Source organism: Canis lupus, chromosome 3 (assembly GCF_048164855.1).
Source record: "Canis lupus baileyi chromosome 3, mCanLup2.hap1, whole genome shotgun sequence".
NCBI lineage: Eukaryota > Metazoa > Chordata > Mammalia > Carnivora > Canidae > Canis > Canis lupus.
Window position 1 is genome coordinate 13680049 of NC_132840.1, and position 12285 is coordinate 13692333.

The window sequence follows — 12285 nt, forward strand, 5'->3', positions numbered from 1 at the left end:
TTATTTTTTAAAGATTTATTTATTTGAGAGAGAGCACCAGCAGGAGCAGGGGGCAGGGCAAGGAGAGAGGGAGAAGCAGACTCCTGCTGAGTGGGAAGCTCCATGTGGGGCTCCATGCCAGGACCCTGGGTTCACGACCTGAGCCAAATTAGGCATTTGACCAACTGAGCCACCCAGGTGCCCCAGTAAATTCAGAGTTCTAATTACCTTCCCATGTTATTGTGAAGGGGCAGATGGAGGTTTTATGGGGCCTGAAGCTTCTACAGCTTTACAGATCCTTAAGTGAGATGTCCTCAAGCTTCAGCTTCAAGGTCAGTATCTCTCTACTCCTTGCAAGAAAAGAAGTGCCAGAGTCCCTGTTGCCCGCCTGCTTTGCAGCAAGGATGGGGGTGCACAACCGAGGTCCCACCAATCCAAGGCCACACTTGGGCTGAGAAAAAGAAGCTGGCAACTTCCAGAACCCCTTCTGGCAACTGATGGCAAGTGAGGCAGCCCATTCATTTCCAGAGGTAACAGGCATGCAAGTTCTGGCAAATGTCAGTCCTAGCACCAACACCATGCCCCAAGTCTATGCGCACTCAGATCTGCGTCCCTGTTCCTCTCAGGGGTTCTTTGAGCGTTTATTCCCCCTCCTCTTTTTCCTTTTTAAATGCTTCTTTTTTTTTTTTTTTTTTTTAATTTATTTATTTATGATAGTCATACAGAGAGAGAGAGAGAGGCAGAGACACAGGCAGAGGGAGAAGCAGGCTCTATGCACCGGGAGCCCGACGTGGGATTCGATCCCGGGTCTTCAGGATCGCGCCCTGGGCCAAAGGCAGGCGCCAAACCGCTGCGCCACCCAGGGATCCCTCTTTTTCCTTTTTAAACACGTACTAGGCACTTGCTAACTCTCATTCTCATTTCCTGAACTCAGGACCAAGACCTCTACACATCCAACATCCCTTTATTAAGTCTCTGCTGCTGGAGCCAGGGCTTACAGGTAGGAAAGGGATTCTGCTCTCCTCTAGGGCCTGGACTGGGAGGACCAAGCGAAAACCACCACAGCAGAGCCATTTTTCTTTTGCCCTCCTGGCAAGATTTATCTAGTTACAGTCATCCTGCCACCTGCCCTCCAGGCACTGATCCTGATGCCAACCTCTTGCTCTGCCACACGCTCTGTCTGGCTTGCCATCCAGGCCTCTCTATCCTTTTCATCCACTACCATTCCCCTTCACTGCCTCCCTCCAGGCTTATCCAGGAGGCTCCCTAGGCTCTGCACTCTGGGCCCAGATACCTCATCACTTCCTGCATCCTGCACCTGCGGCCCCAACTACAGCTGCTTACTCTTCCTAGTGCAGATAGATGGGAAAATCTGACCCTCCTTCACAAAGGAGACAGGTCTGTGCAAGCCTGATTCACCCTCTCCTTCCTACTATAGCATCAGAGCAAAACTCCCCTCCTCCCTTCATCCTCCTCATTGTGTGACCTTGGACAGGTCCCTTCAGTTTTGCATTTCACTTGTTCAACTTTACAGACTGTGAAGTCCAGTAAACAAAAATTACTATGTTTATTTCTGTGGGTAGGATCCTTTGGGTCAAGACAAATCAAAGGTTTACCCCAGGTAACTGGGCAGGTAACGGGGCAGAGAGAAGCCACAGGGAGATCACAAGATAAGAGGCATCTTGTCTGATTTCTTGCTGAAAGAAAGAAGTAAATATAAAGGCCAGTTGCTTTGCTGGAGTGTGGCGGTGGGGCATGGGGGACCGAAGTCCAGAGTGTGTGTGTGTGTTGGGTGGGGGTGCTGTACAGATTTCAGAGCCGGCCTCACCACGATGCCCCTCTACTCTAAAACAGGGCTGGGGTCCCCTTCTCAGCTGCTGGACGATGCATCCAAAAGGAAAACAGACTTTGGAAGAAAGCACTTGAGTACAGCCAAGCCCACCTGAACTCATTCCCTGTGCCCAGAAGTGTGGACACAGTTTTGCTTTCCATGAAGTGTGTGCCAGACGGGAATCCAGCTGCTAAGGAGCACTCAAAAGAAAATTCAGAAGCAAGAAGGAAGAAACTTGGAGCTCTGGGGACTCAGTCTGTTCCTATTACGGGGGAGGGCTCCCAAACTCCCGGCCCCTCCAATAGCAGCCCTGGCTGGCCCTGTGTGCCCGGCTCCCTCCCCACCGCCACAACCGCGGGGCGTCCGCTAAGGTCCAGGGTGCGTGTCTGTGGATGAGGCCCAGCTGAAGCTGCTAGGGCCGCGCGGCAGCACCAGGTCCAGGGTGAGGTCGCGCTGCTCCTTCTCCGAGAACACGGGCCGGTAGCCCAGCAGCTGCAGCGCTCCGGCACACAGATCCTGCACCCGGCGGATCTTGGCGAAGGGCAGTGTGTGGCGCCAGGCCTGCGAGACGTTGACCGCGTCCCTCGACGAGGTCTTGAAGGCCTCGCGGCGCGCGCCAGGCCCAGACCCGTGCGTGATGTTGTGCATCCAGGCCTCGAGCTGCGGCGTGAGGCTCAGGCCCGCGAAGGCGTAGAGCGCGCGGATCTCAGGCAGCGGCGCCCGCGCCAGATCCTCGAAACGCACCAGGCGGTAGCGGCCCTGCAGGAAGGGCGGCGGCTTCTGCGTGGCGGCCTCGGCGATGCGCACGTGGCTGCGGCACACCTCGCGCACCACGCGCAGGCCCGGGTCGGCCTCCACCCACGTGCCGTTGGTGCCCAGCACGATGCCGTTGTCGCGCGCCAGCGCCTTGGCGGTCTGCTCGCGCGAGCGCAGCACGGCCCGCGGGTCGCGCACCAGGTGCACGATGCGCAGGTTGAGCGCGGGGTCCCGCAGCAGCGAGTAGAGCACCTGCAGGTTGAAGAAGCGCACCTCCTTGAGCACCACGTGGCTGTAGGCGCGGCAGGCCTCCTGGGCCACGCGGAAGGGCTGCCGCGCGCACAGCGGCTTGCACACCGCCTCGCTGCTGATGGCGCCGCGCGGGAAGGCGCTGCAGGCGGGCGGCGAGCACAGCGCGCGGCTCACCGCGTACTGGAAGAGGTCCGACAGGTTGCGGCGCCACGGCAGGTAGGCGTCGAACACGTCCATGTCGCACAGGAAGACGGAGCGCACCACGTCGCGCACGGCCATGTGCAGCGCCGGCGCGCTCGCCTGGGACAGGGTGGTCCACACGTGCCACCCGGGCTCCATCAGGTAGAAGACGTCGGGGTGCTGGCTGAAGAGCTGGCCCACGAAGGACGAGCCCGAGCGCCACGAGGACAGCACCAGCACGTGCACCCGCTCTTTGCCGCTCGCGGGCGACGGCGGCCTGGGCCAGGAGACCAGGAAGAGCAGGATGCCCGTCTGCGCCAGCAGGAGCACGGTCACCGCCGTGCTGGAGATGCGCGGCAGCCACATGCCGCCGGCCGGGCCTGCGCGGGAGAGAGCAGCCGGGCGGCGTTAGGGACCGCGGCCCGCCGCACCCCAGCGCCAGCCTGCTGCTTGCAGGGAGCACCCCCGCCCCGACCGACCACCCGACCTGGGCGGGGGCTCCCCAGACCGCAGCTATCTCAGGTGTCCCTGCGGGGCAGCATTAGGGACCGCGGCCCGCGGCCCGCCGCACCCCAGCGCCAGCCTGCTGCTTGCAGGGAGCACCCCCGCCCCGACCGACCACCCGACCTGGGGGGGGGCTCCCCAGACCGCAGCCGTCTCAGGTGGACCCTCTCCCAGGAACAGGACTTTAAGAGGTCAGCCAAGATCTTGTCTATGCAGAGCAAGAGGCCAGTTGCAGAATGCTATGGGAGATACATGCTCACCCCTAGTGCCTTCCTTCCTGTCTTTCTCATCTTTCCTTCTCTCTGTCTCTGCCTTACTCTTTCTTCCTTTCTTTTTTCTGGAGAGGGAAATATGATTTTTAAAACGGATTCCTTCATTTTGCTTGAGAATTTCCTTTGTAGGGAGACCATTTTAGGTTGTTTAGCTAAACAGCTTTTTTTTTTTTTTTTTTAAGATTTTTAATTTATTTATCCACGAGAGACACAGAGAGACAGAGAGAGGCAGAGACACAGGCAAAGAGAGAAGCAGGCTCCATGCAGGGAGCCCAATGCAGGACTCGATCCCAGGACTCCAGGACCACGCCCTGGGCCTAAGGCAGGCGCTAAACCGTTGAGCCACCCAGGGATGCCCAGCAAAACAGCTTGATGGGTGATTTGACTCCTTCACTGGGCTCAGCCACTTCCTAGTCTGTGATCCTGGACCAAACGCTTAATAAATCTGTAACTCAGTTTATTCATCAGTAAAAAGAGGACTGATACTGGACTGGAGTCATGACAGGAGTCTGGGGGGCAGGGCATGTAGTAACTCCTGTAACTTGCCCTTTCTACACAGTGTGCTTCTGGGTTGGCCGGACTTCTTTTCACCAAGCAAATAATAGCTTTTATTATTAAAAGTAAATGATGACCTAGACAAAGAACACCAACTGTTGCCATCTACAGGGAGGAAAGGGCTAGAGGATGCACGGACTCCAGGGGGAGGGTACCCTCTGGAGCCGTGTGAAGGCGCAGAAGAGAGCGGTAAAGGGAGAGGTGACGGCAGGCAGGCTCCTGGCCTTTCTGCCCTTTCCATGCTGGGGTTACTCACTCTAGTCCAGGGCTGCCCGGAGAGCTGCACACTTGTCACAGATCCATGGAAGGTGCCCGCAGGTTTTTCAGAGCCTGAGAAAGCAGGAGGGAGGCTGGGTCAGTCTCACAGGAGGAAGGAGCCCTGCACCGTGGGAGGGCTTTGCATTCCCAGGCGGACAGAAAGTTCTCTGCAGGTGGGAACAGAGCGACCCAGCCCCTGGCTGGAGCTGGGCACAGACCAGGGGCTGGGTACATTTTTCCAAGTGAGTGTGAATTGATGGTGTCTCCTGATGGGTGGAGGAGAGAGGACTGGCAGTGGGCCCTCTCATAGCCACTTAGGAGCTATGAAACCTGGAGCAAATGACTTGACTTCTCCAAGGCTCAGTCTTGTCCTCTGTAAAATGAGGATGATAACATTTAGCCTCTCGGGCTTGTCATGGGGAAGCTGCTACCAACACAGATGAGGAAGGGCTTGCGGATGCCGTACCTCCACCTCGTGCTACTGTTGATGATGCTGTGTTGGGAGAGAAGGAACCTTGGGAGGTCTCTACCCAGATGAGACACGCTGAGGTCACCTACATCTGGAATCCCAGAATCTCCTGTGACCACCTCTGGTCCCAACCATCCCTGTGGCCTTCAATGGATCTTAAGAATGTCGCACTTGACCCACAGAGTGAAAGGAACACTGAGCCAGGTTCGCACGCCCCAAGGTCCCAGGGTTTTTTCTTTGCACCTGTTGCTCTTGCCACGATCTCAGGGAAGAGCAGCTTTGGAAGGAAGGGGCCTTCTGTGCTTTCACAGCATTTACTCCCCACTAAGGCCCCTCCTTTGTCCACATCACCACCAGAAGCCAGATCTAAATCGTGAGCAGATTTCACTTATCTGGAGGCTTCCGGAGTAGGTGGAGGACGGCCGGCAGCTTTGTGGTCTGCTACTGACTCCAGCACTGCGTCCTGAACCCCACACAAGTGTAGATGCTGTGATTTAACTCAATTGCTCCTTTGGTGGACATTATGATTTCCATTATTTCTGTGAAGGACCCAAGGTTTGGAAAGACAGCAGGGCAAGTGGGACCCCCAACCCAGGACTTCCATCTCAAAGTTCCTAGTGCTTTCCCATTACAGTCATTTGGCCCATTCCTACGAAATCCCTGCAGAGCACTGGATCCTGAGTTTGGCCCAAACACAGCCGCCCTGGCCAGCCCAGCCCTTTCCTGGCTAGGGAGGATCTTGAATGCAGGCCAATGTGCTTGTTACCTACCCTCCAGAGAAACCAGAGGTTTTCTTAGGTGACTCACACAATACAGAACTGATATCTGATCCTATTAATTGGAACTCAACAACTAGGAAGGGAATTAACACATCCTACCCCATGCAGAGTATCCAGAGACAGCAGGGTCCTACGGATCCTACAGGAGAGTTTTCTGATAAGAAGCCTTAGGGATAGCAAATTCAATTGTCTCAGGGTTCAAAGTTAGGAAGAACAGGTCAGGAAGGCACTGGGATAAGTCCTTTCTCTTCATGATTGAACTGCATCCTCTCAACATTCCTGGGAAGTAGAAATTACCTCTAGCTGCTTTATTTATCTTTAAGATTTTGTTTATTTGAGGGATCCCTGGGTGGTTCAGTGGTTGAGCGTCTGCCTGTGGCTCAGGGCATGATCCTGGAGTCCTAGGATCGAGTCCCACATTGGGCTCCCTGCATGGAGCCTGCTTCTCCCTCTGCCTGTGTCTCCGCCCCTCTCTCTCTCTCTCCCTCTCTGTGTCTCTCATGAATAAATAAACTCTTAAAAAAAAAGAATTTGTTTATTTGAGAGAGCAAGAGTGTGAGAGAGAGCAAGAGCATGATCAATCCAGGAGGTCAAATGTGTAACGTCCTTATCACAGCAGACAATGTAGCTAGGCATCAGGGACACACCGATGAAGTGGCCAAAGGACCAGATGGTAGTCCGAGTGAGTGGCCCAACTATCCAGTGCCAGGGGAGGGTTGTGCTAGTCCTGGCTTGCATACTTCTCTCTTGGATTCTGGAAAAATCCCCCACTGTGTCTCTCGGCATTTCACATTGCACAGACCCACCAGAGCCGCCTATGCTGTATTTGATGCTGTCGTTCTCCTACTCAGCAACCTTCAGTTTTCCCACCTCACTTCCCAAAAATCCCCACTCAGCATCCTGTGTGTCAGATCACCTGGAATCATTACACCCATGTTCTCCTCTGCTCTAAGTGCCCAGCCCTGACTCCCACCAGGAGTCATCTCAGCTTCCTCCCAAGACACCTCACCTGTGCCTTTCTCTCTTTCTTTCTTTCTTTCTTTCTTTCTTTCTTTCTTTCTTTCTTTCTTTCAATATTTTATTTATTTATTCATGAGAGAGAGAGACAGAGACACAGACAGAGGGAGAAGCAGGCTCCACGCAGGGAGCCCAACGTGGGACTCGATCCCGGGTCTCTGGGATCACACCCCGGGCCGAAGGCGGCGCTAAACCACTGAGCTACCCAGGCTGCCCACCTGTGCCTTTCTTAAGCCATGCATCACTCTGCCCTTCTTGCCTGTGAGCAACTTGAGAGTCAAGATTGTGGAGTTTTTTTTGTAAGTGAGTGTGTCTGTTCCCAGGCACCCAGTGTGGGGCTCACGCTACACAGGTGCACTAGACAGGCTTTGCTTGGGTCCACTCAGTACCTGTTCCTCCTTATTCTGCTAACAGCCTCAAGATTTTTCTTTGAGGAACCACCCTCACTCACACAAAGTGCATGTGGTTTGCATGGGGCTGACTGCCCACTTCCTGGTTCTTAAGGAATCATGTGTCTCAAGCCTGGTTCATCTATATATTCCATAAACTATCCCCCGAACAAGTGATAGGCTTAGGAATGGACATCTGGGGCACGTGGGTGGCTCAGTGGTTCAGCATCTGCTTTCAGCACAGGTCATGATCCTGGGGTCCTGGGATCGAGTCCTGCATCAGGCTCCCTGCATGGAACCTGCTTCTCTCTCTGCCTACGTCTTGGTCTCTCTCTCTGTGTCCCTCATGAATAAATAAATGAAATCTTAAAAAAAAAAAAGGACATCTGCCCCAAGTCCAATCTCAGTATTTTTGTAGATTTGCAGGGAAGAGGGAAACTCCCTAGTTACAAAGCCAGCAGAGAAGAGAACTGAGCTAAAGAAAGAAAATCTGAGAGCACATGGGCAGCTGGCAGCATCTGGATTCGGTTGGACTTCTCATGCTGGGGAAAAGGCTCCATTTTTAGTAAAGCCAGCATGAGTTCAATATCTGCCATTTACAACCAAGTGTTTTATTTAGAAAGTGGGTCCCCTTGGTGGGGTGGGGTGGGGAGAGGGCAGGACTGTAGTGAGCATGGATAGAACTTCTGAGGGCAGGTCACACTGTGTTTCTTGATGAGGTGCTAACTACCTGAGTGTGTTATCAAGCTATATTTTTATGACTTGTGTTCTTTTCTGCATGTTATGTTATATTTCAATAAAAAGTCAAGAATCCTGGCTGAATAAGACAGTATCATGTCTAAGAATGTCCCTGAAGACTGAATGAGTCGATGATATTAATAAATATTTGCCTGGGGCACGTGGGTGGTCCAGTCAGTTAAGTGTCTGCCTTTGGCTCAGGTCATGATCCCAGAGGCCTGAGTTGAGCCCCACATTGGGCCCCTGCTCAGCAGAGAACATGCTTCTCCCTTTCCCCCTGATCATGCTCTTGCTCTCTCGCTTTCACTCTCTCTCTCTCTCAAGTAAATAAGATTTATGAAGAATAAATATTTGCTTAATGGAAGTCAGATACTCTGTGATCCAAATCCAAAGGGGGGGAATTCCCCATGTGCCCCATGTTTCTTCCTGCTAAGCATTTTAACTTTTTAAGTAGGCTCCATGTGGAGCACAATGCAGGGCTCAAACCCACAACCCCGAGATCAAGACCTGAGCTGTGATCAAGAGTCTGATGCTCCACAGACTGATGCACTCAGGACTGCATCAGACTGATGCAAGCCCAGGAACCCAGCTCTCTGGGAAATCCTCACCTGTACCCCAGCTCTGCATACCCCTCACTCAGCAGCATCTCCTGTGCGCAGCCTCTCCCGGCCCTGGCAGGGTATCTAAGGGAGTGAAATATAACACTAGGTACAAATTCATGGCTCAGATTTCTCTGTTTGGCATCAGCTGGAGGCCATCCCTGTTCAGGAATCCCAAGGACTAGAAAAAACAGATTCCAGATGAAGGATCAGTGGACTCTTGGCATCAAGGGCCACCCCTGGGGGCAAACCAGTTCTAATGGAGTCTAGGGCATCTGTTAGGGAAAAGGTTGAAAAGGAGGGAAAGAGAAAAAATAAAAATGAGAGAGAGAGAGAGAGATAGAAAAGCAAGGGAGGAGAGAAGGATGCATGTCTATGGTGGACTGGAAACATGGAACACCAGTAAATACCATCTGTTGAGGGCTTCCTATATGCTATGACTTTTCTGCCCATCTTCTGATTTAATCTTTAGAACAACCCTTTGACATGGACCTGATACTCTTCCCTATTTTACAGAAGAGGCAACTAAGGTTTGGAAAGATTAAGAAACTTGCCTAAAGCAGACACCTGGGTGGCTCAGTGGTTGAGCGTCTGCTTTCAGCTCAGGGCTTGATTACAGAGTCCTGGGATCCAGGCCTATGGGCTCCTTGCAGGGAGCCTGCTTCTCCCTCTGCCTGTGTCTCTGCCTCTCTCTCTGTCTCTCTCATGAATAAATAGATAAATAAATCTCCAAAAAAAAAAAATTTTTGCCTAAAAGACCACACAGCAGCTGAGTCAGAATTTAAGTCCTAGCCATCTAACTTTAGAGCTCTTAACTACATAGTGTTGAGTGGATAACGCACAAGTATTAGAACATACAGTGTGTTAAAAATGCACAAATATAAAAATATATACAAATATCAAAGGACATCATTAAAAAGGTGAAAGGACACCCCCAGGTGGGAGAGAGTACTTGCAAATCATATGTGTAGCAAGGGATCCAGAATATATAAAGAGCTCTTACAATTCAATATAGAAACAAACACAACCCAATTGAAAAATGGGCAAGAGATCTGAGTAGACATTTCTCCAAAGATATACAAATTGTCTACAAGCTCATGAAACGATGCTTGACATTTTTAGTCATTAGGGAAATGCCAAACAAAACTATAATGGGCGGATGCCTGTGGCTCAGTGGTTGAGGGTCTGCCTTTGGCTCAGTGGTTGAGGGTCTGCCTTTAGCTCAGGTCATGATCCCAAGGTCTTGGGATTAAGTCCCTCATCAGGTTCCCCACAGAGAGCCTGCTTCTCCCTCTGCCTATGTCTCTGCCTCTCTCTCTCTCTGTGTCTCTCATGAATGAATAAATAAAATCTTTTTAAAAAATTATAATGGAAAAAAAATTATAATGGGAGGTGTCTGGGTAGTAGCTCAGTTGGTTAAGCGTTTGCCTTTGGCTCAGGTCATGATCCCAAGATCCTGATATGAAGCCCCACATCAAGCTCCCTGCTCAGCTGAGAGCCTGCTTCTCCCTCTTGCTCTCCCTACTCCTCCCTCTGCTTGTACTCTCTCTCTCTCTCAAATAAATCGAATCTTTAAAAAGAAAAAACAACAAAACTATAATGACAGACCACTTGCCATCAACTAGGATGGTTAAAATAAAAAAGATAGATAATAACCAGAATTAGTGAGAAGGTGGGGAATCTTCATGCACTGCTGGGGGGGGCGGTGGAAATGGTGCAGTTCCTGCAGAAAACAGGTAGTTCCTCAAAAGTTTAAACATAGGGTTACTATGTGATGCAGCAATGCATCTAAAATATATATCCAAGGGACACCTGGGTGGTTCAGTTGGTTGAGCATCTGCCTTTGGCTCAGGTCATGATCCTGGGGTCCTGGGTTGGAGCCCCACATGGGGGACTCCCTGCTAAGTGAGGAGTCTGCTTCTCATTCCTTCTGTTCCTTGCCCCATTCATGTTCTCTCTCTCTCTCTCTCTCCCTCTTTCTCTCTCAATTAAATAAATACAATAGTAAAAAAAAAAAAAAACAAAAACCTACAGGGACACCTGGGTGGCTCAGTGGTTGAGGGTCTGCCTTTGGCTCAGGTCATGATCCCAGGGTCCTGGGATCAAGTCCCACATCAGGCTCCCCACAAGGAGCCTGCTTCTCCCTCTGCCTATGTCTCTGCCTCTCTCTGTGTGTTTCTCATGAATAAATAAATAAAATCTTCAAAAAAAAATCCACAAAAATGTATAGAAGAAATCTGGAAGGATGCGTACTAAATATTAGTAGTTATCTTTCTACGGCCAGGTTACAGGTAATTTTTTTCTTCTTAGTGCTTTGCTTTTTCAGGTTCCAGTCTACGATAGACTTGTATTACCTTGGCAATTATAGAATCATAACATTGGTTACAGGAGGCATGGATAGAATTTGCCTGCTCCAGCTTTCACTGCAGAAGGAGAAGTGCCTGCAAATCCATCTCCCAGCTCACCTGGGTACCAGTGGGCCAGAGGAGGACAGAAGCATGGGCTGGAGAATTATTTCCTATGCACTGAAGGGTATCAAGATCCCCAAGCCCACTGTCACCTGGGAATCCGGCCTAAGCCCAGCCCGGGCCACATCTGCTATCTCTCTGCCAGTGCTAATGAGTGGCTCCGTGGCATTAGCCCGAGGCAGGGAAGCTGGAGTCACACAGGCCAGATGCTGCTGGAGGAAACAGATTTGCTTGCAGGAATCTATTGGGAAATGAAATCAAATTGTCCAGGAAAGGACTCTTAAGTCTCCCTGGCTCCGAGCCACCCTGGGGGCATTTGAGAGCAAGTGAGCTGATAACACAGAACACCTTTCCCTGGCTCTGAATTTTGGGGATCCTCAAAACGCCCTTTGCACAGGACCTAATCATAGAGCCTTACAGCTAGGGAGACTTGAAGCGCAGGGGCTCCCGCCCCCTTTCTGAAGTAACATATGCAGGGGATGGGGGTACGGAGTGCACATTTAGCACATCCTCCTGTGTTTCTCCAGGTGTTGACTGAGTCATCTAATGGGATAATCTGGAATTTCTCTGGTATATTTTTTAACCTTTTGATTAATTTATTATTTTTTGAGAATTAAATAATTCTTAGAATTCAATTACATTAAAAAAAAAAAAGGAAGGGGCTGTCTTAGAAGATGACTCAAAACACATAACAGCCAGATGCAGTGTGTGGACGTTGTTTGGATTCTGATTCAAACAAACCAAGTGCAAGAAGATATCTTTGAGGCAGTTGGAAATTTCAACATGGCACGAGTACTAGGTGATACTGAGAAACACCTGTCAATGCTACTATCGCCATGTGGAATACTCTTATTCATGTATTTCTGTTCTTATCTCCCCTTACTAGATTAGAAGCAGGATGCTGTCCGGTGACAGGGAGTAGGAATAGCCCAGTGGCTCATGAACTCCATTTGATTTTTTTAATATTTTTTTTCTTTTATTTATTTATGATAGTCACAGAGAGAGAGAGAGGCAGAGACACAGGCAGAGGGAGAACCAGGCTCCATGCACCGGGAGCCGGATGTGGGATTCGATCCCGGGTCTCCAGGATCGCGCCCTGGGCAGAAGGCAGGCGCCAAACTGCTACGCCACCCAGGGATCCCTCATGAACTCCATTTGATCATTGACTGTGTGATCTTGGGCAAGGTACTTATTAATCTCTTGGCACCTGTTGTTTTATAAAAGGGGGAAAATTTGCCT

General features: G+C 51.0%; 1 protein-coding gene across 8 annotated transcripts in view; it reads right to left on the reverse strand.

Annotated features, from left to right (window-relative positions):
• The window catches only part of CHST6 (carbohydrate sulfotransferase 6), a 15627-nt gene continuing 3342 nt past the window's right edge, over positions 1-12285 (reverse strand). For 6 of the 8 annotated variants that reach the window (XM_072818824.1, XM_072818825.1, XM_072818823.1 and 3 more), the window contains exons 2-3: positions 4586-4659; positions 1-3378 (exon numbers count right to left, since the gene is read on the reverse strand). In XM_072818824.1, coding sequence (XP_072674925.1) covers positions 2177-3364 — 1188 coding nt within the window. In that variant the 5' untranslated portion in view covers positions 3365-3378; positions 4586-4659 and the 3' untranslated portion in view covers positions 1-2176. Of the gene's footprint in view, positions 3379-4585; positions 4660-8587; positions 8663-12285 lie in introns of all 8 variants that reach the window. The other 2 variants (XM_072818822.1, XM_072818819.1) reach the window with 1 other exon arrangement.